This window comes from Alosa pseudoharengus, unplaced genomic scaffold (genome assembly GCF_046254945.1).
Source record: "Alosa pseudoharengus isolate Yale_2024_CS ecotype anadromous, Long Island Sound unplaced genomic scaffold, YU_APseudo_1.1 YU_APseudo_1.1_scf_13, whole genome shotgun sequence".
NCBI lineage: Eukaryota > Metazoa > Chordata > Actinopteri > Clupeiformes > Clupeidae > Alosa > Alosa pseudoharengus.
Genome location: NW_027468598.1, coordinates 1,458,265 through 1,485,874, shown reverse-complemented (window position 1 = coordinate 1,485,874; position 27,610 = coordinate 1,458,265). Strand labels below are relative to the sequence as shown.

The 27,610-nt window shown below is 38.6% G+C and overlaps 1 protein-coding gene across 7 annotated transcripts in view; it reads right to left on the bottom strand.

Moving 5' to 3' along the window:
- Positions 1-780: 780 nt before the first annotated feature.
- Positions 781-27,610, bottom strand: part of exoc3l2b (exocyst complex component 3-like 2b) — a 227,356-nt gene continuing 200,526 nt past the window's right edge. For 6 of the 7 annotated variants that reach the window (XM_076281811.1, XM_076281810.1, XM_076281807.1 and 3 more), the window contains 2 exons: positions 25,499-25,620; positions 781-1,883 (listed from right to left, as the gene is read on the bottom strand). In XM_076281811.1, coding sequence (XP_076137926.1) covers positions 1,604-1,883; positions 25,499-25,620 — 402 coding nt within the window. In that variant the 3' untranslated portion in view covers positions 781-1,603. The remainder of the gene's footprint in view (positions 1,884-25,498; positions 25,621-27,610) is intronic. The other variant, XM_076281812.1, reaches the window with a different exon arrangement.

Sequence of the window (27,610 nt, the reverse complement as noted above, 5' to 3'; positions counted from 1 at the left end):
TGGCAAAGCATGTTTATAATCCAACGCTATCGTGTGTTTCTCTATGGCAAAGCATGTTCATAATTCGGTTTTGAGATCCTAGCAAATTCCTGCATGGCATCCAATTCAAGGCTCACATTGCATCCCAATTTGTTCAACAAAGAAACCCCTTTTTTGCCTCTACTTTGTTCATGGCAATGCAGTAAAAAGATGTTGTAGAGAATCATTATGAGTGCATACACAATGCACTCAAAATTAGATTTTGTGAGATACATGTCAAAATATAAGAATTTTTATAATACGCTTTTTGTATTTTTATCATTTAACATAATAACCTAATGGTGATATAACATAATGGTGATAACACTTGTCGGTAGGGCCCCCTTGGAATTTTTGCTTGGGGCCCCCACAGACCCTAGAATCGCCTCTGTAAGTATCACTAACTTTTTTCAGCAAAGCTGTTTATTTTTTCTACCTCAAACCAATGAAAAGTTATGTCAAATTGGTATTGCATATGCATATATAAATACACTCTAAGACCTGCACATGTTTTAAGTTCAATGTGAAAAGTTGGATGTGGTTGCAAAAGGAAAATTGTGCAAGTGGAACAATCCACTACTGTAAAATAGCTTACTGAAACATGAACATTTTTCAGAACATAAGTATTAATCATAAGCAAGATCAAGTAAAAACTTTACTGTATCTTAAAACTATTTTTTTCACTCATGTTTCACTCAGACATTTGTTTTCTCCCATCTGTTGAAATTCATGAGCATTTGTGTCATTAAAAAAAGTCAGAACCATGATCATTCTATGTTTTTATTCTTTTTATGACATTGTTGCTCTCTTTTGCCAGCATTTTCAAATCAAAACACTCTCGGTCCATTACGTTTCAAAACAAAAAAAATGAAATGACAGAGGTTACACTCACTCCAGCTATCATCCAATTTAAATTATGGATTAAATTATGTGATGGACATACAATCACTGCATTAACATTATAGCTCATGATTGAATGAGATTCTTTAATTGTGTACTGAAATATTACTGTGTACAAAAATATTGTTTAAAGAGAACCAAATGCATATCCCAAATCACCAAACAGACTGACAATAAATAATATCAATTTGTTCATATAAATACGTTGTCTTAATCCAATCAGACATGATTGCTCAAAAATACACTATATTCCTATTTAAATATTTATAATTGAATAGTTCTTACATATAATATGATTATTTTCTATATTGCTTAGGTTTCTACCACCACACAGTACCTTTGATTAAGCTTTAATCATTTGCATACATCTACAAAATCATTGACCACTCTTTTTTGATCAAATGGAGTGCTTAATTTCAGTGCCTTCATATTGTTATTTGAAACTTCTGATTGGTTTTACACATTTGGATGACTTTCCCTCTCAATTACTGAATAAAACAATTTCATGTCTTCCAGCTGACAGTTGATTATCCAGCATTGCCAGCTTTGATACCATACAGCAACAGGAACACAGTGATGCGGGAGGAAGCACACAAACAACAAATCAACAGTTCCATTTACCATAATTTCAATTGTTGGTTTTAATTTTAACCTCCCCAGTTAAATCATTTCTGACATCTGAAGATTACAACATGTCATCCTGTGGCTCACGAGGGAATGGCCTCTTGCGCTGCACCCTGAGGCTTGAGAAGCATGAAGATGTTGCCAGGGCGATGCGACTGAAGGCCATGTTGAGGCAGCGCACCTCTGAAGTAACAGGGACCTCTGAGAAGAGAGCATGGTCTCGGGGCAGCTGAGCTAAGCTCTCACACATCTCTATGTCCTTGACAATGTTCAATATCTCCTGCCTCTCCATGTGTCGAGTCATCCCACGGATATTCAGCATGGCAGACACATGCTTCTTCCTATGATGGGAGCAGATTATAGGTCATGGGTCCACTTTCTTAAAACTTCTGAGTCTGAGACCTGTCAGACACGTTGACATGCCTTGAAAATGTTATACATTTCAACTATCAAAGAAACATTCAAAAGTGCCATATACGGTTATATTCAGGCATTATGTAGTATTCACAAGTATATTCCTTACTCTGTGTCCTAACTGCATGTGACCATCTGATCATCGCATATGGGGATGGGTATCGTTAGGATTTTATTGATAATGATACTGCTTATTGATACCGGTTCTTATCAATTCTCTTATTAAAGGAAACATACAATGTTAAACTGTGTTTACTTCGGAGTTGTTGAATTATGGCAGTAGGTATGTAAAATGGACATACAGTGAACCTCAAAAATAAATCTCATTGTCACCTGCTTCATATGCAAATCTCACAACTTGAAATAACTGAGGTAAAGCGAGCCAATTTCAACGAAGCCACACTGACGTCAAAGTGCAGGACTGCACCTTTGGTGCGACCCTGACATTTATATTAACCAACCAACTAGATCATGAAGCTCAGCTACGGGATGTCCCTCCTTCCTTTTGCTATTTGCTAGGTTTGACAATTGTCTATATGCCAGGAAGGCTCTTTAGCCAGCTCTATATTTCCAGTGGAGCATCAGTTGTGTTGTAACAGCATTTTCTGTTATATTCTGCTTTCATATTAACTTGGACACTGAATATCTTGTTTATGCACAACAAGGCAACTATTTATTGAACTATGACACACACTATGACAATCCTTCAGCATCTTAACACGCTCATTCACTAGGTGCAACACCCAACCAGGTCTGTGTAAACAGGTACAGTAAAATAATAGCCGCTACAACACAGCTGACACTCCACTGGAAAAGAATTCTAATTCTTGAAAAACATGAAAAATGCAGTCAACAAGTTTGGGTACAGTGGAGGGTATAACCATCACATTGCCCAGATAGCAAGGACACGTTGGCCCAACATTGGTATTGGTTGGCAGTGTCGGATGTGGCATTTCGTCGTTGAAACAATGTCACAACAATGTGAGCCCATCTAGCAATTGTATATCGAATGTTGGTTTATAGTATATTATGTTCGACGACAAAGCCCATGTTTAGTTGCAATGTCACTTAGATGTCAACAAAAATACAATTATTACATGACGTATGTGCAACAGTGTTTCAAAAACATTTGATTTGATTTCCTCTTGTAACAAGAGGATTTACGTTGAGCGTCGAAACATTGTCATGCCATCCCTCTGGCTAATGCTATCCCTACACCGTAAGAAAAAGAAACGTGTAACTCATCCATTAGAAATTCATTCTATGAATATTGTGTTATGCGAAGTTATTCACAATATAACTGAAATCCAACTTCCTAGCAAAAGGTTAGATGAACATCCAAGCACTAGCCGAATCAAGCATACATTTTCAGTGAGCTTAATCACGAATGACAGAAATAAGAGAGGCTACATTCCTAAATCCCAGCAGGCCTTGATCCGTAAATTTTGAAAATACAAATAAACAAACAAGACAAGTTATTTTCGTTTTTTATTAGCTTATTATTATTTCTGACCAACATTTGAATTGGAACATCTAATGAGAATGAAAGCACACTACACAAAATATGAACTTAAGAGTAACCATGACCGTTATGTATGCAGAAAAAAGGGCTATAGCAGTCATTCAAAGTTATAAAAATAGGTAGAACATGCCCCACCCAGCTGAGAATGGATATTGACGCTCATCGTGAATGAAGTCTCATCATCATGTTACAACGGACTTTGTTTTCTAATGAGTAATCAAACACATCATTGGTTTGATGTATGCTTAAACTATAGGTTATATAGGGCTGTCAAAATAACTGATTCATTTTGATTAATTAATTTGAGAAAAAATAACTGATAAAAAAAAATAGTGCAGATTAATCGATTCCGTATGATCTTTGACCCCGAGCCGTTCTAGTCAGTAACCATTAGACTGTAAAATGAAGGAGAGAGAAGAAAAATTTCTGCCTAGATCATTGACTGGAACATATACTTTTAAAAAATGGCCTGATGGTGTTATAAAATAAAATGGTGATTAAAATAAAGTCCTCTGCAATGTCTGCAACAAGGAATTTGCATATCACCAGAGTTCGTCATCTCTAAAGTTCCACATCAATGCAAAGAAATAGTGTTGACATTGAGGGGAGTGTTCATTTATTTTCATTGTGTCGCCTAAGTTATACCGTGTGCGTTACTTTCAAATGGCCACTTCAGTCGCGCATTACGCGGCGTGAAGCTGCGTGAAACTTTAGTACCACTTTCAGCCACTGTGCGTCGCTCTGCCACTGTACATCGCTCTCTCAGTAGCCTGCCTGCCGCCCCTTCTGAAAAAGCAGGAGGCCTTTAAACATAATTGTTGCCGAGAGGAATCCCAGCCTACGAATTCAATAACAAAATAAATCATGCATAATTAAACATTACCTCGATTTAGGCTACTTGGGTATGGCTTAAGGCTTGGCTACACAGTGGTAACGAAAATCGAAATCTGCTTTTGATAGCCTACCGGTGCCGCTCCACAAAACGAACAAATATCTTAATTTGCTTTCTACGTTATTGTCAGTGTTGGGGGTAACGCAACTACGCAAATCAAAACAGTGTCTTGAACTGCAGACTACAACTGGCGCGGTGTAGCCTACACAACTTTGTTCAAAATTGATGCATTCAAGTTAACTTTGCAAAGTTAGTGTTATAGCCTACTTATCACAACGTTGTCAATCGCAAACACTAATTTATTCTAACGTCTCTATACGGAACTACCTGCTTCATTTGCAGAGGACGAAGAGAAAGCACCTTTTTGATAATTGAGCCAGTAGAGAAATATCTGTTCAGAATTAATCTGTAGCCTTGGGTATGCTTCTGCAGAAAACAATGTTGTTGGCGATTTAATACTATCTAACAACGTTTTTAACAGGCTACGCAATAGAGGCTTAGACAACTATGACCCACGTTTTGGTTTCGTAAATTAATTTGCCCTACTTCTTGACTGCAATGTAGTCAATTGACTGCTTGACATGTCATTTTTATTTTTCTGTACAGTAAACAAATACATCTGCTTTATGCTGCAGAATTACATTAATATTTGGCTGACTTCTGCAGACGTGCAAAAAAACACTGGCACTTCCCTCCCAATATTCCACTGATCACACATAAGGGGTGCGTTTCCCAAAAGCTAACTACGCTTAACCCAGATTCGAACTCTTGGACAGGGGACTAATAACTGCTGCGCAACGGAATTGACGGCGTGTATGGGTGAATAGGGGATAAATAACAATAGACTACACAACTGTTTCACCAGCACATTTAAATGACACGTGTTAAACGTTAATTCAAAGCAGTGGTTAATTTACAAGGTCAGTTTATGAACCAATGAATTAACTTGATGACCCTGAGAAAAACAGATTTCACGGATTAAACTAAGGTAGTCCATCATTAAGTCTCTGTTATGTGCAGGTGTGCCCGTTCACATGCTACTAAACGTCATTAACCACCTTAGTCCAGACTACTGAAGTTTGGAAACTATCATGGTCCAAACTTACAAAGGCCCGTGGGGAGATCACATGCCAGTTGCCTCTCCCTTCAGTGCTATGACTCTGTTGATGACTTTGTCTAGGTCTCAGGCCCCTCCTTCTCCTGGACAATAGGCCAGAGGTGGAGAGGTGGAAAGGTGAGTTGTTGGGGGCAGGGCCGGATTAACAATTCATAGAAACACACACACACACACACACACACACACACACACCCACACCATGACACAGAGCATTTCCAATTCAAAAGGGAAAGCACTGCTCATTGCAAAATGCAGAACCTTTAAAGGTAAACAGGCCTATAACTTGACTAAAACCGGCCTATAACTTGACTAAAACCGTGCAAAACTGGAGGTACACCTGTTATTATCTGAGCAGTCTAATGTATGTCCTCATTTTGCGAATGCGTGGACGATATGAGCCTGATGCATTTCGTTCGATGTCCGAGTCACGCATAATGTTTGAAAGCCACTGGCACGTAATCACAATAATTTAACACACGACAGTTGGATACCTCATCATGTTCCCATGCCTACATTTTGGTGAGTAGCATAGAGATCATTAAAACAATAAAGTATGACTCTCCGTTTGGGACATCGAAAACTACCGTCGGAGATGCTGACTTCCAAAGGCCTCGGAATAACACGTTATCTCCACTATCATCATAGCCTAGAAATCTAGAAGCGCCCCTAGCGGCAGCAAATTACATTTGCTGCCAGGGCTAGTCTAGCAACTCTCCGTTGGCTTGTGAGCTCCAGAAATCGAAACTTAATCAGGCCATTGAAATCGTGTATAGAGTCGTTTGGTGGGCTTAACATAATGATTGATGGCAGAGTTGCAACGGTTTGGCTTGAATTCCCTGCTACTTGAAAACAAATATCCTATTGCGTCCTATTGCGTGCAGAGGGAATTTGAAAGACAACTGATTATCCCGCCCCTCGGACTGAGCACTGCGAACGGTGAGTGCCCAGACCCTACATTTTAATGTGGGTCTGGCTTGCCAGGCTACTATCATCAGTCAATGCCCCCTTGATCAAAGTGGGGAATGAAAGAAAAAGTTTGAGAACCACTAGCTTAACAAGTTACCTGCAGTCCAGAACACACAGAATATTGCAACCGAAAGTTGCCTTTATAATCAACTACTATTTGTTCCAACAAAGCCTTTATAAAAGTGAAAAAAAATATTCCATAAGAAGTAAAATAAAATACTGTTATTGTAGTAACTGTACCACATTATCCCAAGCTTCAAAGAGCTCCCCGCGTCTGTGACAGGCAGACGTGACACCGCTAAATTCTCAGCTTGTTTATACCCTACACTGAACGCGTAAGACCGCTAGGCCCATCACTGTGGGGTGCGGTAGCCTACTCTCTGGGATTTAAGTCAAGCAATATAACCATACAAATGCGCGGCCTGCTCACTCATTGTTTCAAAAGAAGTAATTTCGGCTTTGCCTGAACTGGCCATTGTAGTCTACGTAAAAGTAAAGTATCCCCCATCCAATGATATCGGCAAATGTTTGTCTTCCATAGAATTTCACTTCACCTTCGACAATGAATAGCTCATTACACTTATGTTACTGTTAAACGTAACTGGTATCATTACAAACATTATTCTGTGTCCTAAAAACTGGCATATTTTATGGCATTGTGTCATGTAAGGTCGTTGCAAAATCTAGAGGTGGTCAGCGGGGGACAATTGAGAAACACATTGGATTGTGTTATTACTTGAACATTCCACTTGTAGGCTTCACTTAGCCCCGCTATAGGGTGTGAAATGCGTAATGCGTGTGAAATAGCACCATTGAGTACCTATAACGAAACATCCTACAGCTTAAATTATGTAAACTTCCCACGACCATCATGAATGGTACTTCAAGTATGTGTTATTTTAGATAGATTGCTGCTGGGCTATATGTCTTGGTTCATGTCTGTTAACAACTCATTGCTGTCAAGCGTGTATCTCGCGGTTGCATCCATTACAAACAAACATGCAATGTGAACGTCTAGGATTGGGGAGAGCACTAAATGCTCTACTGAATAAGCACAAAGTCAAACCTCTAAATGAAAAACACTCTTTAATAATCAAAAAATAAACCGCTAATGAAGTAAACTTGTGACCATCAAAAATCGCTTATCTCCTGTAACTCCGTGATAACAGGACGTTTGGCATTTGGCTGAGGTTACGGAGGTTAAGATGCTCTATATTTTGTCCAAATGATGTCTGTCTATCATCGTTGCACTCGGAGAAAACCGGAATGTTTCATTTGTCCTGCGTTTCTTCTACGGCTGCAAACGGGATTCACTCGCAGTTAACCAAATATTTCTTTATTAGGGCAGGGCAGGCATATTTCTGGAAGTCTGTGTAGGGTTTTCCAGGCTCCATTTCGTTTTACGAGATACCCTGCTCACAAGAGACATCTGCCGCTTGTTTGGGTTGTTGCAGCGTCACTGGAAAAATACAAATTAAAGTCGCGTGATACCGAGTGATCCCGCGCGCGGACCGCGAGAGAAGCTGGCCAAATCGAAGTAATGCCCACTGTATATGTGGCCTGAAATGCCTTGTATGTGAAAAAAAAAACTTCTTCCCGAAGCACTTTTGAATTGATTTCCTCAGCCTATTAGGTCATATTATAGATTATTATGGCCATTATTTGAACAGTGAAAGTAATAATAAAAGAGTTTTTGAACTTTAATGTCACTCATCATCACCATTGATTATTCAATGATTCATTTGAATTGAAATATTTAAAATACTTTCACAGCAAAAATTATATACACGATTAATTTAGATTAATTAATCACAGAGTATGTAATTAATTGGATTAAATTTTTTAATCGATTGACAGCCCTAGTTATAACGTTGCCATGTCTCAATGATAAAGATAGTCTACAAGTGGTAACTCTCCGCCATGCGCCCGATATGCAGTCCCATGTTTTGCGGATTTTTGAACGATTTCCTATTGAAATGTCAACGTCCCAACAACATTCCCCCACCGGCTTGTTACGGATTTACTGCAGATGTGAATCAATCATAACACTAAACCTACTTCTGTGCAATAAAGAAGTCTGCGCAAACATTTATGGTATAAATGTGTCCATAATACATTTACAAAAACTAACCTTATCTCTGTGATTAGTTGAAGACCACAGAGCAGTTACTCCACAAGTTCATGTCAATTTGGGAGAGTGCAGCCTGCAGCTCATGCTAACTTGGGAAGGTGGAGGGAGTTAGTTTGCTTCGGTAGGCCTACATACTTATAATTTTGAATGGCTACGTTAGAATGTTGTTAAATTAAATTGTACTGAAAAAACATGAGCAATGTCAGCGAGGTTTGAACCCATGCCTCACGGAACACATGCATGGCAGGCGGGTCCGTTATCAGAAGCGCCACCTCAAACTTTCTCGAAATAGCATGCAGCAGATTATATCTTTTGCTACATCATTTTAATGTGGGCAATATAGTAGGCAAGCCAAACTTTGGCGATTTTAGACCCATAGCCTACAGTGAGGCCATTGTTTTTGGCACTTGATTTTGTCTTTAGAAGAGTTCGGCTATCCCTCTTACAGCCAGCAAAACAATGCAATGCAGCATTGTTGCACTTGTGGAAAACGTTCTGAATCTCTGTGAAAAGGCTTCTACTGTATCCCAAATTAACATGGCAAAGTTGCCCATGCCTAAAAGGTCGAAGAAATTTTGCTTTGGTGGCGTGTTAGATAGCATGTCAGTCTCTTAGTCTTGTATTTGTCAGTGAAGCGCTGGTTTGAATCCAACGATAGTAGGGGTAGACTATATTTTGCAAAGGTTCAGTCTGTTGTTTTTGGACAGTCAAAAAAGGTTTAGTTCGGCCTATGTAATTTTATTTGTCATTGACACAAATTAAGGGGACATTTTCATACTAACCCGTATTTTTTAGTAGGTAGTAGGTTCAATTGGCTCCACGCAAAGTTAGAGTGCTCGTGATGCACCTGCTCGTGATGACGTGCTAATTGTGCATCCCCAGTTAAAGGGATATTCCACCTTTGGGGAATTACACTAATTTTCCACCTCCCCTTGAGTTAAACAATTGATTTTTACCTTTCTCCAGTTCATCCAGCCGTTCTCTGAGTCTGGCGATACCACTTTTAGCTCCAGCCTAGCATAGATCATTGAATCGAATTAGTCCATTAGCATCTCGCCTGCTAGCATCACATTTAAAAGTGACTAAGATTTCCGGTAATTTTTCTATTTAAAACTTGTCTCCTCTCAAGTTAGAAAGTGTTATAAGACCAACAGAAAATGAAATGTGCCAATTTTCTAGGCTGATTTGACATGACACTATACTCTCATTCAGGCGTAATAATCCAGTCACTAACCAATTTGTCTGCTGCAGCTCAACCTTGTTGCTGGAAATTAGCCTACAGGGACTATTTTCAGGTGGTGCAAAAGCCTGTCATACTGGTGAATGTATATGCCCCTAATTGGGACAATGAGAGATTTATAGAAAGAGTGATAGCATCCATACCAAGTCTCAATTCCCATTCTCTCATTTTTGGAGGAGATCTAAATTGTACAATAACTCCATCTTTGGATCATTCCAATCCAAACTCTAATTCTCCCTCCAAAATGGCAAAGAGACTGTCAGTGTTCATGGATCAAGTAGGCTGTACTGACCCGTGGCGTTTCTGTTTCCCATTGAGCAAGACATGCATTTTTCCCATGTACACCATACATATAGTAGAATTGATTATTTCGTCATTGATTCTGCATTGCTGTCTTTGGTTAAAAAAAAATAATATTCATCTATAATTGGATCATGTTCCGGCACTTTTAGATCTATCTTTATTACACAAAAGTATGGAGTACACTCAATGAAGATTGGACACTTCAATTGAAAGAAATGTTGTCATCCCATTGATTATTTTCTTGAATTTAACAGAGGTGATGATGTGTCGCCTACTACTTTGTGGGAGACACTCAAGGTTTTTATTAGGGGAAATATTATTTCATATAAACCCATGTTAAATAAAAGCAGATGTTTAGAGCAAGAAAGATTGATCAAAGCTATACAGGTGAGTTCAGTATTCAGCTTCCCCATGCCCAGAACTTTATAAAGAAAAAGTAGAACTTCAGGCTAAGTAGGAGTTGTTGGCATCAGAAAAAACTGAAAGGATGTTGTTGAAATCATGGGGCATTATGTATGAACATGGGGAAAAGTCGGGTCGTCTTTTAGCCCACCAGTTAAAGAGCAGATCATCTGAGCAACATATCTCCTGTATTATGAAAGATAATGGGGAACTTACAGTTGATCCTATAGAAATTAATGATACATTTCAGGCATTCTATTCAAATTTGTATTCATCTGAAGCTCCTAAAGACAATACAGTTATGGATAATTTTTTTTGCAATTTAAATATGCCCACAATTAATGCAGTAGAGCAGAATTAGAGTTCCCTGTCACACACACCGAAATTGCGGATGCAGTTAGGACCATGCAAAGTGGAAAAACTCTGGGCCAATTTTTCAAGAAATTTTCTGGGGAACTAATTCCAATTTTACTTGAAATGTTTCACGACTCAAAAGCTAATGGTACTTTGCCCAAGACATTGACTGAAGCTTCTATAACTTTACTGTTAAAACCAGGGAAAGACAGAAAGCAATGTGGGTCATATCACCCTATTTCCCTCCTTAAATGTGATATAAAAATATTGGCAAAAGCACTGGCTCACGGTTGGAAAAAGTTATGCCAGAGGTGATCTCCCCGGACCAAACAGGTTTTATGACGGAACGGCACTCTTTTTCAAATGTGCGTCGCCTTCACCAGCGTCCAGTGCGGTGGCTGAAGTGGTCATTTCTTTGGACGCTGAAAAAGCGTTTGATAGGGTAGAGTGGAGTTTTTTGTTTGAATGTTTCAGTAGATTTGGTTTTGGCCCCAATTTTAGATCATGGATTGAGCTTTTATACTTCAGCCCAAAGGCATCAGTAGTAGGGTTGGGTATCGTTTCAATTTGAACGATTCCGATTCCAATTCCGATTTCTTATTTCGATTCCGGTTCCTATCGATTCTCAATTCCGATTTTTTTTAAAGGCAGGGTCAAAAAAAGTTTAGGATATTTTAAATGAACTAGCTGACCAACGGTCTTTCTCAGGGTATCTGCACATTTTCCAAGTACAAATTTAAAGACTTTTTAAGACCTTTTCAAGACATCTAAATGAAAATTAAGACTATACCACGACAAAAAGATATATATGACTGTTTATGCAATAGTTTTTTTTTTTCCTACTAATTTTAACCCACACCCCATTTTGGATGTCTACAGAAGTTACCAAATATATTTTGGTGAAAGAAAAATAATTGTGTGTGAATTACCTTCACAGCTATAAATGCCCAATTTTAGGGTCTGGGCTGCTTGCTTTTGAAGCTGGCTGTACATCAGTGGTCACCAACCTTTTTGAACCCAAGATCCCTAACCTCGCCCTGAACAAAGGCAAGATCTACCTTGAAGCGTCAAAAGAAAATCAAAGCTAAAATACTTCCAATTTAAGGCCTTTTATTTAGGCAAATGTATCAGGTCAAAAATATCACATCCTCCACCCCCTTATACAGGCGTCAATGAGATAACAACACTTTAACATAGTCTTTACTTACATGATTTTGGTTTTGATTTTCTAATTGGAGTAAGTGTTTGTGACAATACGTCATGATAAATTTGATGTTTGATCGCTGTTTTGGTATGAAGCATCTTTCACGTAATTAATGCGTACTCTAGAAAGTGAAAGTAACCTAAGCCTAGGCCTACAATGCACTCCGTGTCTGTGCACGTCCGCAATCGATTACATTCTTCAAATGGAGAACAAATTCCTGATCGCTAAACTTTTGTTTTTTATTTTCTGTCAGTTAGCAGTTGATATAGAAGCACCTAACATAATTTGACTTCAGCGGTGACAAGTCCTGTTGCGAGAGAGAGAGAGAGAGAGAGAGAGAGAGAGAGAGTGCACCTGTAAAGTGGTGCTGTGCGCGTGTGTGTGTCTGCATGGGGTTACGTTCGGTTCAAGTCAGAAGTTGGTTCGTCCGGTCCCGCATTCACTCTGCTCCATTATTAGATTACCGTTATCAGACAGCACTGTAAATGTATGCAGGAATTTCTCGCATTAATGATGGCTAGGTCTTGAATAAATCATGCGCTATCCTATCCCACGCTGAAATGTAGGCTACACCCTGCAAACGTTGCCGAACATGTGGGAATTTGGTGACTGTTTTTAATTGTCCTGTTATTCTCGGGATCTACTGGTCAAGTCCTAAAGATCTACTGGTCGATCGCGATCGACGGGTTGGCGACCACTGCTGTACATATTTGGTTTTGCTTACTGCTGAGGCTGACTGTTCTTCACCTGTGTCTGTAGTAGCCTAGGGCTACTTGCCAAAGACATTTGCACTGGACTGGATTCCCTTCAATATTTTTTACAAAGTTAGACTAAGCTATTTACATATTTTAATAAGCCTACTTTATATCATTTACTATGTGCATCTATTGTCCAATATGCAGCACAGCAAATTAAAGTTAATCCACTACTTTACATTTTGCATACCAGTTGTATCTAAACCAACCAAAGCTTGACTGAAACATTGTAAAACCATTGACTTGTTTTAAATTAATTAAGAGACAGGTCCTCCTCGCATGATCCTGCTGAAAACTGCTGGTTTCATCTCAAGCACGCACGTATTATGAACGCACATATTTTTTTTTATGTAGCAGTCGCCAACATTCAAAAAATATGTGGTTATATTTCACAACTTTTGCGAAGTAGGCCTAGCCTACTGGGAAACGCTGGCAAGCAAGCTGGCAGATATTACAGGTAGGCTATTATAACTTAGACAGATATTTTCTTCCCTAGGCTAGGCCAGCAACACACGCTGGAAAGATGCAAACAGATCAACTTAACATATACAGTATTTCCTCCTGATTGCGAAGCACTGCACATAATTTGACCAGCAGTCTTCGCGTCCATTTGTGAAACGATGCTGCGTCCGAGCAAAGACTTTAGATGCCAAGTGCAACTCCAAAAAGGAGAACAAATGAGCGTCTGGCTTGAGGCTGCGCCGGACAGGGCTTTTAAAATCCATATGTCCGGCCTAAATTCGAACATATGGCCAACCTATCGCTAACTGGCTTACCAACTCTTTCTCCCGCTCATTCTACCATAGGCTCCCTCATTCCACGTAGGCTACCTGTCTATCTCTCAGGCCTCAGCTACACCACGAAAACGTCAGGCATATTATTTTGTACATAGGCCTACTGTATTATTACCATTTTCACACCTTTAACCAAACCCGTGAAAAACATCTTCACTCTGCAACCACTACACTTCCTCCCGTAGCCTAATAGCCTAGTCACTTATACAATTGCGTTTTAAATACAGGAAACTGGATGGAGACATTACTCGCTCTCTTGCACTCGCTGGCGGTCCCATACGCACATTTAATACCTCTCTTTCGAAAATTCAGTTGTATTTAAGATTTTTTAAGGATCCGTGGGAACCCTGCTTTCTGAATGAAATAGTCTGACATTCTCCATGAATTTTAATTCTATGAACTATGCGCTTCTTCGTTGGTGTTCAGCCGTTTCTTCTTCTGGTCGGCGGACTGGGAATTGAAACTAGGAATCGAAATTTAAACTTTTGACCGATTCCGGGAAAATCGCAAAGATAGTCCCGGTTCCAACCAATACTCGATATTCGATACCCAAGCCTAATCAGTAGTCACCAATAGGAATCATTCCAAGTTCTTTTCCTTGACGAGGGGAACACGTCAGGGATCGCCAATTAGTCCACTTTTGTTTGCTCTAGTTATTGAACCTCTTTCTATTGTGCTTAAGACAAAGCCAGAAATATGTGGAATTCATAGATAGGGTTTAACCCATAAGGTATATTTGTATGCAGATGACTTATTGTTGTACCCAAGCTTGGAATTTCATCATTTTAGGGGCAAGGCCACTTGGCCTTCAGTTGGGCATATTTGGCAGGGGGCACAAAGGCCACACGTCAGGGCACCAAGGCCAAACTTAACTATACAGTATTCATACAATACTTACATACATAAAAATGATCAAAGTTGTATTTAGCCTATTCACAGTAGTAGACCTGCATCACTATGAAACATGACAAAAACATGAAACATGACATATTACATAGAATATGATCAGAATCATCTGACTTTAATATTTACAGATTTACTAGGCTATTTAATATTTACTAGGCTATATTTAACATTTATTTTCTATTTGGCCTGTTATGAAATCATAAATGGAACAATTTAAGCACAGTTCACATTTTGTGATCATTGGCTACTTTGACAAACTCTTAGTCAGCTGTATATCCTCTGATTTTAATATTTACAAATATCTAGGCGATATTTGTAACATTTGTTTTGTATTTGGCCTGTTATGAAATAATGTACTGAACAATTTAAACACACTGTGACAGTGAAATTTAAAGCCCAAAGTTGGAGACATGTATGTATAAATTTGCTGCAAATTCAAAACTGGATTACTCTGGAATGGCTAACTGTACAGGGGGATTATTTACACCCTTGAGTTCGGTAAGATCTGCTGTTTATCCCAATATATGGTTTGTCATGTGTTGAGGGAAGAGTTTGTAAAGTATTCCACTGAGATGAATGGGTAGGGGTGCAGAACTGTGTAAAATAATATGATTAAATTAAAGTTACTTTTCTCGCGTACCATTTACCACAGCAACTAGCAGCTAACATCGTTTAAAAGCTGAGAAAAAGCTCTTTCATGTGATGCGATACATGTAATGTCTGTGTGAGAAGTAGGCTACTTCGTGAGTAGTTCAACAGAGAAGAATGGGTGAATTTGGACGCACTTTCTTTCTTGCCGTGCGCTGTCACTTTCTCCACTGCGTAAAAGACTACATCAATTTGCACTGTGAATGCTAAGATTATTTTGACAGGCCATAGGCTAGTCGGAAGCAAAGCAGAATATTGAAAGAAGGGGGCACCAAGGCCACATTGACCTGTGAACCTCCGACTCCCAGCTTTAGTAACTTCTAAAACTTCAATTTGCCATAATCACTCATTTATTCCAGCTAGAATAGATGCAACGTTCTTGGAATGGAACAGGCAAGGCCTTGTCAGATTTAAAGATTTTTATAAGGATGGTGTATTTGCAAGTTTCAATGACATATGCGAAAAATGTCATCTCTCCTGCTCAAATCATTTTAGATATCTACAGATTTACCACTTTATTCGCAGTAATATGACATATTTTCCAAATGAACCAGATCCATCTGTCTTGGAGGATATCTTGGAAGTGTCTTCTAATTGAAAGGGACTTATTTCCAGAATTTATAACATCATCACTTCCCATGGTGACAATATTTTGGATAAGATTAGAGTAAAGTGGGATGCTGAACTAGGAGAGACAATACCAGATGGGAGGAAGATATGCGTAGGGTCAATGGGACTACATCCTGTGCTCGTCTAAGATTAATCCAGTTTAAAGTTTTACATAGGATGCATTTTTCTAAAGCTAAACTGGCAAAAATATTCACAGGCATGGATGACAATTGTGGCAGGTGTCATAGCGCTCCAGCAACTTTGACCCACATGTTCTGGTCATGCCCATGCTTGGATCAATTTTGGTTAGGGGTTTACAGAACATTATCTGAAGTTATAGAAATAGAATGTGAGCCTCAATTTTTGGATCCGTGCCGAGCGACCATATAGGACTTGCTAGGTATAAAGATATATTAGCCTTTTCAACTTTGATTGCCAGGCGGCAAATTCTGTTACATTGGAGATCCCCATACCCACCAAAAGTATCTGTATGGCTGACTGATCTTATGAAGTATCTGAAATTGGAAAAGATAAAGAATGCACTTATAGGGTCCAATGACCCATTAATGACATATTTTGAAAAACTTAAGTCCCTTCCTGAGATTCCCTAAGCACTAAGATGGCCAAGGCCTAAATAAGTCTGCAATATTATTTTATGTACCACTGTTTTTTTATTTTTTATTACTGGATACTTACTATTGTCTTTGGTTTGACTGGTGACATACTGTACTAAGACGCACAGAGGTTCTGATGAGGGTGGGTGGGAGGGTGGACAGGGGGAGGTTCTTTTCTCTTTTTTTCTTTTCTTTGGAAATTAAAGAGTAAAACAAATGTATTTCATGTAAGTATGTAACTTTGTTGTTCTTGGTTAATAAAAATAGATTTTAAAAAAAAATCACTTAAAAAAAAGTAACACAATAGTCACTTTCTGAAGTAACTAGTTACAGTACATGAAAATGCCTGTCTTTCCCACCTGATGACTCTAGTGTTTCCCACCGGATTTCTGCATGCCTTAAGGATATTTCAGCCTAGATGAAAGATCGGCACCTTCAGCTTAATCTCTCAAAAACAGAGTTTTTGGTGTTTCCAGCTAAAACAGCTATTCCCCAACAGATTAACATCCAGCTTGACTCAACTTCACTGACCCCAACTAGATCGGCACGAAACTTGGGCGTTGTAATTGATGACCGACTTAACTTCTCTGAGCATATAGCTTCTATTGCAAAATCATGCCGGTTTATGCTTTACAACATTAGGAAGATCAGACCTTATCTGACACAAGATTCCACACAACTTCTTGTTCAGACCATGGTCATCTCTAAGCTGGACTATTGTAATTCACTATTAGCTGGCTTACCCGCTTGTGTAACAAGATCATTACAGCTGATTCAAAATGCTGGAGCACGCCTGGTCTTCAATCAGCCAAAGAGGACACATGTAACTCCTCTCCTAGTTACTCTCCATTGGCTCCCTATAGTAGCCAGAATTAAATTTAAATCTCTCACTTTGGCCTATAGGACACTAACTAGATCTGCTCCTAGTTATTTTAATTCAATAATCAAGCCTTACATGCCCAACCGCCCACTGCGGTCTTCTGGTGAGCGTATGTTGTGTCGACCAGTCATAAAAACTGGGTCTAATTCCAGACTCTTTTCTTCAGTGGTTCCATGTTGGTGGAATGAACTGCCCAGTGCTCTCCGTTCCTGTGGTAGTTTTGGGTCGTTTAAGAGGGGTCTAAAGACATTCCTATTCAACATATACTTAGTTGTTTAAGCGCTTATGTGTTATGGTTTATATAATGTTGTTTTTATTTTAATTGGGCTGTTAATTAATTTGACATTATTGTTTATTATTGATATTCTCCTTAATGTAGTCTTAGCATGTTATTGTTTTTATATTATTGATTGAATTGACATTATTGTTTTATTATTGCCTTTCCCCTTTTTTACATTGCTTTTTTTATTAGGCTATTGATTGAATTGATATTATTGTGTACTACAACTATTCTCCTTACTATATTTGACCTAGATTTTAATCTGTTCCCTGTTCATTTTTAAATATTATTATGTTGTTTTGTATTTATATGTCGCTTTGGACAAAGGCGTCTGCTAAATCCATAACCATAACCATAACCAAAATGCACTGTTCTGTTATCCGAAGTCGTCTTCTTATTATTCTTCCCACCAAATTTCTGCATCTAATTCAGCTTCAACCGTTTAACGTAGAAACTTTGTTCAAACTTTGTAACGTAGGTCTTGAAAAGGACACTTGAGGAATGTATTTTTGTTTTTTGTAAACGTTATACTTTGAGATATTAACATACCGGTAAATCAAGCTTATTTTCCCCCATAGACTTTGCATTGGTACTATGACATCACAATGGGCTAATCAAACTGATTTGCACCTGTATCAACTGCCAGCTGCTCAACTAGGCCCCCTCACAGAGCCAATTTAACTGACTGCACCTGAATCAACTGCTTTCTGCTCAACTAGGCCAACTATCTCTGTGTCTCTCCATTCTACAAGGATATAATGCACATTCCAAGGGCTATAAACAACTTAGAATTAGGGCTGTCAAAATAACTGATTAATTTCGATTAATTCATTTGAGAAAAAATAACTGATTAAAAAAAATAGTGCAGATTAATCGATTCCGTATGACCTTTGACCCCGAGCCGTTCTAGTTAGTAACCTGTAAAATGAAGGAAAGAGAAGAAAATGTGCTGCCTAGATCATTGATTGGAACATTTACTTTTAAAAAACGGCCTGATGGTGTTGATGAAAATAAAGTGTTGATTAAAATAAAGTCCTCTGCAATGTCTGCAGCAAGGAATATGCATACCACCGGAATTTGTCAACTCTAAAGTCCACATCAATGCAAAGAAATAGTGTCGACATTGAGGGGAGTGTTAATTTATTTTCATTGTGTCCCCTAGGTTATATCTGTGGCCTGAAATGCCTTGTATGTGAAAAAAACTTCTTCCCGAAGCACTTTTGAATTTATTTCCTCAGCATATTAGGTCATATCATATATTATTATGGCCATTATTTGAACAGTGAAAATAATAATAAAAGAGTTTTTGAACTTATTCAATGATTCATTTGAATTTAAATATTTAAAATACTTTCACAAGAAAAAAAATATATATGCGATTAATTTATATTAATTAATCACAGAGTATGTAATTAATTAGATAGATTTTTTTAATTGATTGTAAGCCCTACTTAGAATGCAATCAACTGCACCTGTGCTCTCTCACTGACTGCAGCAACTTCAATGGAACCTCTTCTCTGTGTCTCTCTCCATTGAACTGGATAGCTCAATTTTCTCTTCACCACTTTCTTTCACTTCTAGATGCACATCTATTCATTTACTATTAAACAATTTAGTTATTTAAACTACTCAACTATTGAACTGTTCAGCCATTCCAACTGTCAGTTGTCATCAACTATGACTCCCGCCAACTGTTTCCTCTGCCCACAACTTTTTCAAAATAAAAGTCCTCACTACAATAATTCCCTATTAAATAATTTTACAATTTAAACTATCCAACTGTTTAACTGGTCAGCCATTCAAACTGTCAGTTGTCATCATCTATGACTCCCGCCAACTGTTTCCTCTGCCCACAACTGTTTTCAAATAAAAGTTTTGCATTTTCATGCACTGGTAATTCCTCGGACATTTTCTAGTTACTTTAATAATTTGTAACTGAGTAACTGATTTAGTTACTTTTTGGAAGACGTAACTAGTAACTGTAACTAATTTCTTTTTAAAAGTAACTTGCCCAACACTGTAGCCTACATTGCAGAACCACTTCAACTTTATTCATTTATGGTAAATAAATGTTACACTACTGTGCACAGTCCCATTCTTTTCTGACATGATGATGCTAGTACTTTAGCAGCAGTTAGCTAACTATGCTAATGTTAGTGATCTACAAGTCTACTCCAAGTGACAACATATTATACATAATGCTGGCAATGCTGAGAACAATTAACATCCTTGTTTATCTTACTTACATTGAGTTGACTGTGTGGCTTAATCAACAGATGTGGTGGAGCACTGTTTCGTTATGGTTTGCTAAGGAGTAACCCTTTGCTTAAAATAGTGGAGAGCTGGGATATGAGAACTTTAATTTAATTTTAGTTTAACAGTTATTGCTACATTGTGTCAAAGCGTTATAGAATCTTCGCATTGTATTGTAGAATGATTTATTATTAGCTGTGCAAAGTCTGAGCTGAAATGTCCAGGGATATTCCAACTCATGGAATGTCTCTCGGCCAATCAGAATTTTATATATACAGTACCCTCTGGAATTATTGGCACCTTTGGTAAAGTTGACTAAAAACAGGTATAAAAATTAATCTGTTGGTGATTTATTGTAATCTCACAATAAAAACAATGAGGGAAGCAAATATATTCTGAGAAAAAAGAAAATCTCATAAAGAAATAAATATTTTTAACAAAAACATGTTGCTCACAAATATTGGCACCCCTAAAAAAAAGTATTATATATAAAACCTAACAGAAGCATTTTCCTATCTAATTTCAACTTATTTAAGTTAATTAGAGTGTCTTTGAACTTTCAGTAGTTGTTCATGACTTTCTTTTTCACTAAGGTATGAAAATAAAGTGACACAGAGGCTAAATCCTCTAGTCATTTTTCAACATGGGAAAGACAAGAAAATACACTAAATCTAAATAAAAACAAAGCGTGTTGACATTTGTAAGTCAGGGGATGTCTATAAAAACTAGGTACTTGTTATGTTGAAAATGCCTATATTTACAGTTAAAACAATGATTAACAGGTTGTAATCAACTGGAAATATGACAAACATGCTTGGACAAAGACCCAAGGTTATCTTGCCCCCACGAACATTATGGAGGATGGTAAGAAAGTTACAGAAAAAGGCATCATCTTGGGGTCACCAAGTACCCCAATTTTTTTTTCAAAAATGACCTCACTGCTAATAGATTATTTAGAGGGCATGCCAGGTAAAGGCCTGTCCAGTGATTTAATTACCAATGTAAACGGCAGGAGTTACTGAATGGTACAGTGTCTTTGTCTGGAAGTGTGGTCTATTGTCAGATGAAATGAAAATTGCGCTCTTTAGCTAGAAACACTTTAGGTGTGTTTGGCGTACATAGAAGAACTACTATACTGAAAAGAACCCCATACCTAATGAGAATTATGGTGGAGGGGCTGTGCTATTGTGGGACTGTTTTTATTCCCAAAGGCCTTAGGAACCTAATTACAGTGCATGGTATCATGAACACCAAGAAAAACCTGAACATTTTCAAAGGAAATCTGTCAATCTCTGCCAAGACATTAAAATGAACCAAAGCAAATGTCCAGATCAAAACAAATATGGTTTACTGAACACAAAATCAAGCTTCGGCCATTGCCATCTCAGCAGTGCTGTATAAAGTACTAGAAAGCAATACTTGAGTAAAAGTACAAGTATCGTACTAGAAAGACTTTGGTAGAAGTGAAAGTTACCTATTAGAATATTACTTAAGTAAAAGTCTTAAAGTATCTGATATATACTGTACTTAAGTATCAAAAGTAATTTTCTGATATTTAATGTACTTAAGTATTTGAAGTAAAAGTAAAAAGTAAAAAGCAAGCGGTTTTATTTTTAACTTTTATTTTATTATTTAACTTTATTTTGGCTTTCTTATAGTAAAGCATAAAGCATATTCAGGGTTCCCATATCGTCTTAATCTTACTCATCAAATCAAAATCACATTATTTTCTAGGACTTTTCAGGCACAATTGTCTTAAGTTCAAAGAACAAACAGCATATTTTTAGAGCTGACATCAAAGAAAAAATCAGAAACAGAAATTTCACTTTTAAATTAAAATGAAAAATAAATAACTTATTTCTTTAAAAAAAAAGACCTGCTGGTAGGGAGAACATTTTGGTCATGTGGTATGAGCATTTCTAGGGCTTACTCCCCAGGTCACCATCTCACTCTCACACACACACACACATGCCACCTATGTCCAGCACCTACTAATATGCCAGTCATTAGTTGAAACTGAAAAGGTGTCTGTTCATCTTTAAAAGAAGCTGGTTTTCAAAGTTGCCAGAATTCAGTGCCCGGGAGTTTCAGGCCCAAGACCGGCCCACGTTTTCCATAGTGGTGGAAATTGGATAAATGAAGCAACATTTCAGCTCTTACTATCCTGTAGTTCAACAAATGTGTAAAGGTTATATAATAATTCACTTCAACTGAGAAGTTAACAAAAAAATATTCCACTATTCCACAAGTTAACAAAAACAGAAAGAAAGAAAGCCTTTGAAATGTAGCCTATCCCATGCTTCCACAAAGAGGCATATTGAACTAATGTTTAGGCTACATGTTTTTTGCATGGGTAGGCTATATTGTTGTTTGGTGATTTAGCCTACTCCTTTAGCCCACCCTCTTCTGAGCAAACAAGGCATATAGGTTTATCATGTAGGGTAATTGCTCTTTCTTACATTAAATAATTTTAATTTATCCTCTCTACTTGTCCCTGTAGTCATAGCTTCCTCATCACTAATTTCGGGCTCATCATTTTCAGTGGTCGACTGGTTGATCTGCTGCTCAGTCTCTCCTGGCCTCTTTCTACCATCCATCCTTCCTGACGCTTGTGTCTACTGTAGGGCCGGCTCGGCTATCCGTATCTGAGAAAACTTTTTGGAAAAGACGGGCTATGGACTCACCCAACCAACTCTTTTTGGGAGGGGAGAACTCCCTCACGTAGGCTACAACCCATGCAGAGTCATTGCATTGGTGTCATGCACAGAATGCGGAACGTGTCCTACTTTAAGAAAAGATAGATGTGACCAATGTCAATATTTTTTTCCTCGACCGGCCCAAAAGTGAAGCGGTCCACCGTGAATTCTCCTGATTACCCACCCCGGGCCTGATTCAGTCTTACTCTTCTTGGACTGAAGACAAGTCCTGCAATGCTAAATAGCCTTTCACAGGCCGCTGAGGCAGTTAGCGGAGTGTTCAGCTTCACAGAAGCTGCCAATGTACAGAAACATTTCTTGCAAATAAGGCCACGGGTGTATGACGTTATCTTCACCACTACCCTGTTCGCCGAGTTCACCACTATCGTCGGGGTGGTCGTCTATGATAATGGGAGGTCCTCCAGTAGTTGCTCGTGCTCATGGTGGTTTCAGTTGTGCGTCCTCCTCCTTTAGCAACAAACAAGCACTGAAATAGAGCGTGCAGCGTGCGGAGCGTGCGTAATGCTAGGAGCAGTGATTCGCCAAACCTCCCTTATTGCTGTCGCACACATTTCTTCTAATTTTATGTTTTAGTAACGAGTAACGAAGATACTTAGTGGAAATATAACGGAGTAAAAGTATACATTTTATCTAGGAAATGTAGTGGAGTAAAAGTGAAAGTTGACATAAATTTAAATAGCGAAGTAAAGTACAGATACGTGAAATTTCTACTTAAGTACAGTAACTAAGTATTTGTACTCCGTTATATTACAACACTGCATCTCAGTCCCCTGATCTAAACTCCATAGAAAAACAATGGGGTGAGTCAAAGAGGAGAATGCAAGTGTGGACTTAGGAATCTGGATGATCTGGGGAGATTTGGTAAAGACGGCCTTAAATCCCTTGCTTTGTATTCTCCAACTTTATGGGGTGTCAGGAGAATATTACAAGCTGTTTTATTGGCAAAGGCAGGCTTAAGAAGGTATTACAAGCAGGGGTGCAAATAATTGTGAGCAACGTGTTTTTGTTAAAAATATTTATCTCTTTATGAGATTTTCCTCTTTCGCAGAATAAATTTTAAAGTTTAGAGGAATCATATGGAACCTCAGAACTGTACAAGTTGGAATAAAAAGAACGGAAGGTAGAATTAATTAGTTTGGGGTCCGTTACCAGAGCTCCTTCTGATGTTTTAATGGCAGGTATAAGCGCAAAATTTTCACTGGCACACAGGCTTATTGCAAGTGCCCGGGTGGGGCGGGCTCCCTCAAAGTAATGGTTTTGACGCGTGCGATTGATAAGGAATTTAACACGCTGTCGGAGTAATGAATGGAGTGATTCTGGAGAAACGTTGTTGTGCATGACACATTCAAGATTCAGCGAGATTCAGAAAGGTTAGACCTGCAGATGACAGCCTTATGGTCCGAGAAGGCTGGGGGAGCATGTCCATGCTTACCTTTTCAAGGAGATCCTTAGATACAAAAATTAAGTCTATTCTAGAAAATGACTCATGTCTTGCCAAAAAAAAAGAGATGTCTTGCCGATTATGATTGGTAACCCGCCATATATCAATTACTGAAAAATCATGAGCCCATTTTCTTAATGCACTAGACGCTGCTTTCTGATCACTGCCCTCAACTACAGTCGTCCTGTCTACAGAGTGGTCCCAGACTGTGTTAAAGTCTGCCCCAATAATTAACCGTGATAGTTATACCTTTTGTTTCAAATTTTCGGATAGGCAGATGGTAAGCTTGTTTTTATGCTGGCAACAAAACAAAGGTACGTTATTCTTTATTTTAAATGCGTACCGCCATGGCAATAAAGAGAAAGAAGTAGGCTATGATTTGAAATGTAAGCTGACTGTTGTCAAATTTGCCAAATAAAATACGGGAGAAACTAAATGATTCATGCTCTCTCATGCTGTTTCATTCGTGACAAAAAGGAGGGAGAATGAAACATTATGCACGTTTCACTTTTGCATAAATAATTCCTGAACGGTTTTGGTCAGGGCTGAAAATGCAACTGTATTTGACAGAGGACAGATATAGGTTGCTAGTGACAAAATATGAACTTTCAGTGTGATACGATCTCTTTGGAAATTATGTTTGATTAAAAAGTTTCTCATCTGTTCTGGCTATCCCTGCTATTTGGATCTTACTCAATGAACATCTCAACACTAAATGAATGATGATCCGTAATTGTCATCGGATAGCCATATGGGTAGACATTCAGTGTACACCTTAAAAGTCTGCTTATTAACACTTGCAAGCTGCATGTTAACAGTTAGTTAATGTTATTAAAGGATAACAACAGTTAACTAACTGTTAGTAATGAATTGTTAACTGCTTATTATGCACTGTTAATACCTAATAAGCACATGTTATTCTAAAGCGTTGGTAGCCTATGGAAATTCCTTACTGCAGAAATCGCAAAGAACTGTCAACAGTGCCATCTTGTTATTTTGACAGCCCTAGCTATTATGTGTTTTTATAATGTTCCAACAGAGTTTCTAATAGGCTACTACATCATAGCAATGGTTATGATACTAGTCTTTTTAAATAACATCATACACTTGTGTTCATAAGTTTACATACCCTAACAGAATTTTTGAAATATTGGCTAGTTTTTGGGAAAACTTGTTTTATAATGGAATGTGACAAAAAAAATGTCATGGGCTTGAAATCACTTACGATCACTGACTACACCTTTAAGAAAGGCATCTTTCTGTTCATGGTCCCTTCTTTTCCCTTCATGAATGTTTTTTTTTTCAAGTACAGAATAAATGAAAGAAGATAAGAAAGAAGATACCCATTCCAAAATGGTAATTGAGCAAGGTATTTCACCTCAAGTTGCTCCAGGGGGACTGTCCCTACTACATAAGTAGACACCTTTTCATTTTATATGTACTAAGCTTGACATGACTGTACGTCCTTTTAAAAGTTGTTTTGTTTTGGTCAGAGTGCACTACACAGTCCTTACCGCATATCAGGGAATTCACGCACCAGGATGCCTACTTCCATCTGGATGGAAGGTGTATCTTCTAACAGGATGATCTCTGATAAGTGTGGGATGGCATTATCAAGCCATGAGGAGGGTGATTCCTAAGAGGCACAAACATATAGATAGAAGATCCTGTGAGTGAATGTACATGTACATTTACATTTATTAATTTGGCAGACCCATTTATCCAAAGCGATTTACAGCAATAGAGTAACATTTAAGAATTTTAACATACGAGCTACAGCAGTAGAATAACAATTTAGCTATTAAAAGTGCTCTAAGCCAGCGGTCCCCAACCACCGGGCCGCAGGACATTCCTATCCGGGCCGTAGCCTACGACATGAGTTTTAAAAAAAATGCATGCAAACTAAACTAAATTTAATTCGCAATAATGTCACGTTTTTACATGGCATAGGCCTATATACAGTTGTTTGATTGCCCGCATGTTTGCATTTTGCAAGGTCTATTTTCTTACGTCTGTCTGTCCCGCCTTCAACACTTTTACTGTACATACAGTATTGCCTTCAGCGCTGCGCAGCCTCAGGTCAGCTCACTTCACTTGATCAGTTCTTGGCGAACGGTAGTGTCACACTAAGTTCGCTAAACTACTAGAATGAGCAACAAAAAACAAGCATCTTTAGCAGGTCACTGGCCAGAGTGTTTGAGTTACGAGAGCCGCTGCAGAGATTTCTTACAGAAAAAAAGTCACCGTTAGCTGCACATTTTAGTGATGAGGACTGGGTGTCAAAACTCCTTACCTGTGTGACATATTCGGGTTGCTTAATGACCTCAACCTGTCACTCCAGGGGAGAATGACGACTTTAAACTGGCAGATAAAGTCGCTGCATTTAAAGCCAAGCTTGATTTGTGGGGACGACGGGTGGACCGGGGTGTATTTGATATGTTCCAAAGAGTAGTGGGGGTTTTGGGAGAGACTGAGGCAGGGCCCTTTCTCTCGCAGCTGGTGCGCGATCATCTTGTTGCGCTTTCAAATGAGTTTGAACGTTACTTCCCATCCTCCAAAGATCCACGGCAAACCAATGAGTGGGTCTGCAACCCATTAGTCAATATCCCGAATAGTCCTAACTTGTCAGCGCAGGAGGAAGAGCAGTTGAACGAAATTGCAAATGACGGTGGTCTTAAGAGTGTGTATAAGGAAACCTCTCTGGCGGGTTTTTGGATCAAAACCAAAGCAGAATATCCCGATATAGCCGTAAAAGCGCTGAAAACGTTTCCCACCACGTATCTATGCGAGGCCAGGTTTTCAGCAATGACTGCAACTAAGACCAAATTGCGCAATCGACTGGACATTTCAAACACACTGAGGGTGTCGCTGTCTTCCATCACCCCAGATGGAAGCTTCTTGTTGCAGGGAAACAAGCAGGGCTCCCACTGATTATATTCGTAAAGCACGTTTAGTTCCCATGTTTTGTTCCCATATTTTGTTAAGCATGTTCACACTTATAGTTCATATTGTTCAATTTTCACTTCTTCAAGTTCACGTTTTTCACAAGAGATCGTTACCTTCACTGTTTATACATAACTGGAGCTAGTTCTTTTCAAGTAATGCATGCACAACACATATGGAACATGGAACCCCCGAACCCCCCCCCCCCGGTCCGTGAAAAAAAAATAGGAATCAAACCGGTCCATGGTACATAAAAGGTTGGGGACCCCTGCTCTAAGCGATGCTGGGTAACGTCGCTTCTATTGACTTTCAAACCAAAACAGAGAACTAGCTCGCTACTTCCTCCCCCTCCCTCCCTTGCTGCTCCCGTGCAATTGAAACTCTGATTTGCTAGAGCAGATTGTTATGTTTTTATGGGCTAGGTTTGCCCAGGTTGTTTTTGTTGCCATTTTTGTAGCCTGGGCTGTCCACAGAGATCGCATCTTTTTACAGTGTATTAAGGACACAGACAGCTAGCGAATGGTTAGGTGATGTTTGCAGTAAGTGACATAAAATGTTTTAGCCTAAAAAACGTGTGGCATCGCTTAGAGCACCTTTAACAATGTAGCCTCATGGATAAGGTAATGTCAGGAAATATGCCACCGTGTGACACTGTAATGGGGAAAAACATGAAGCTGTATCAG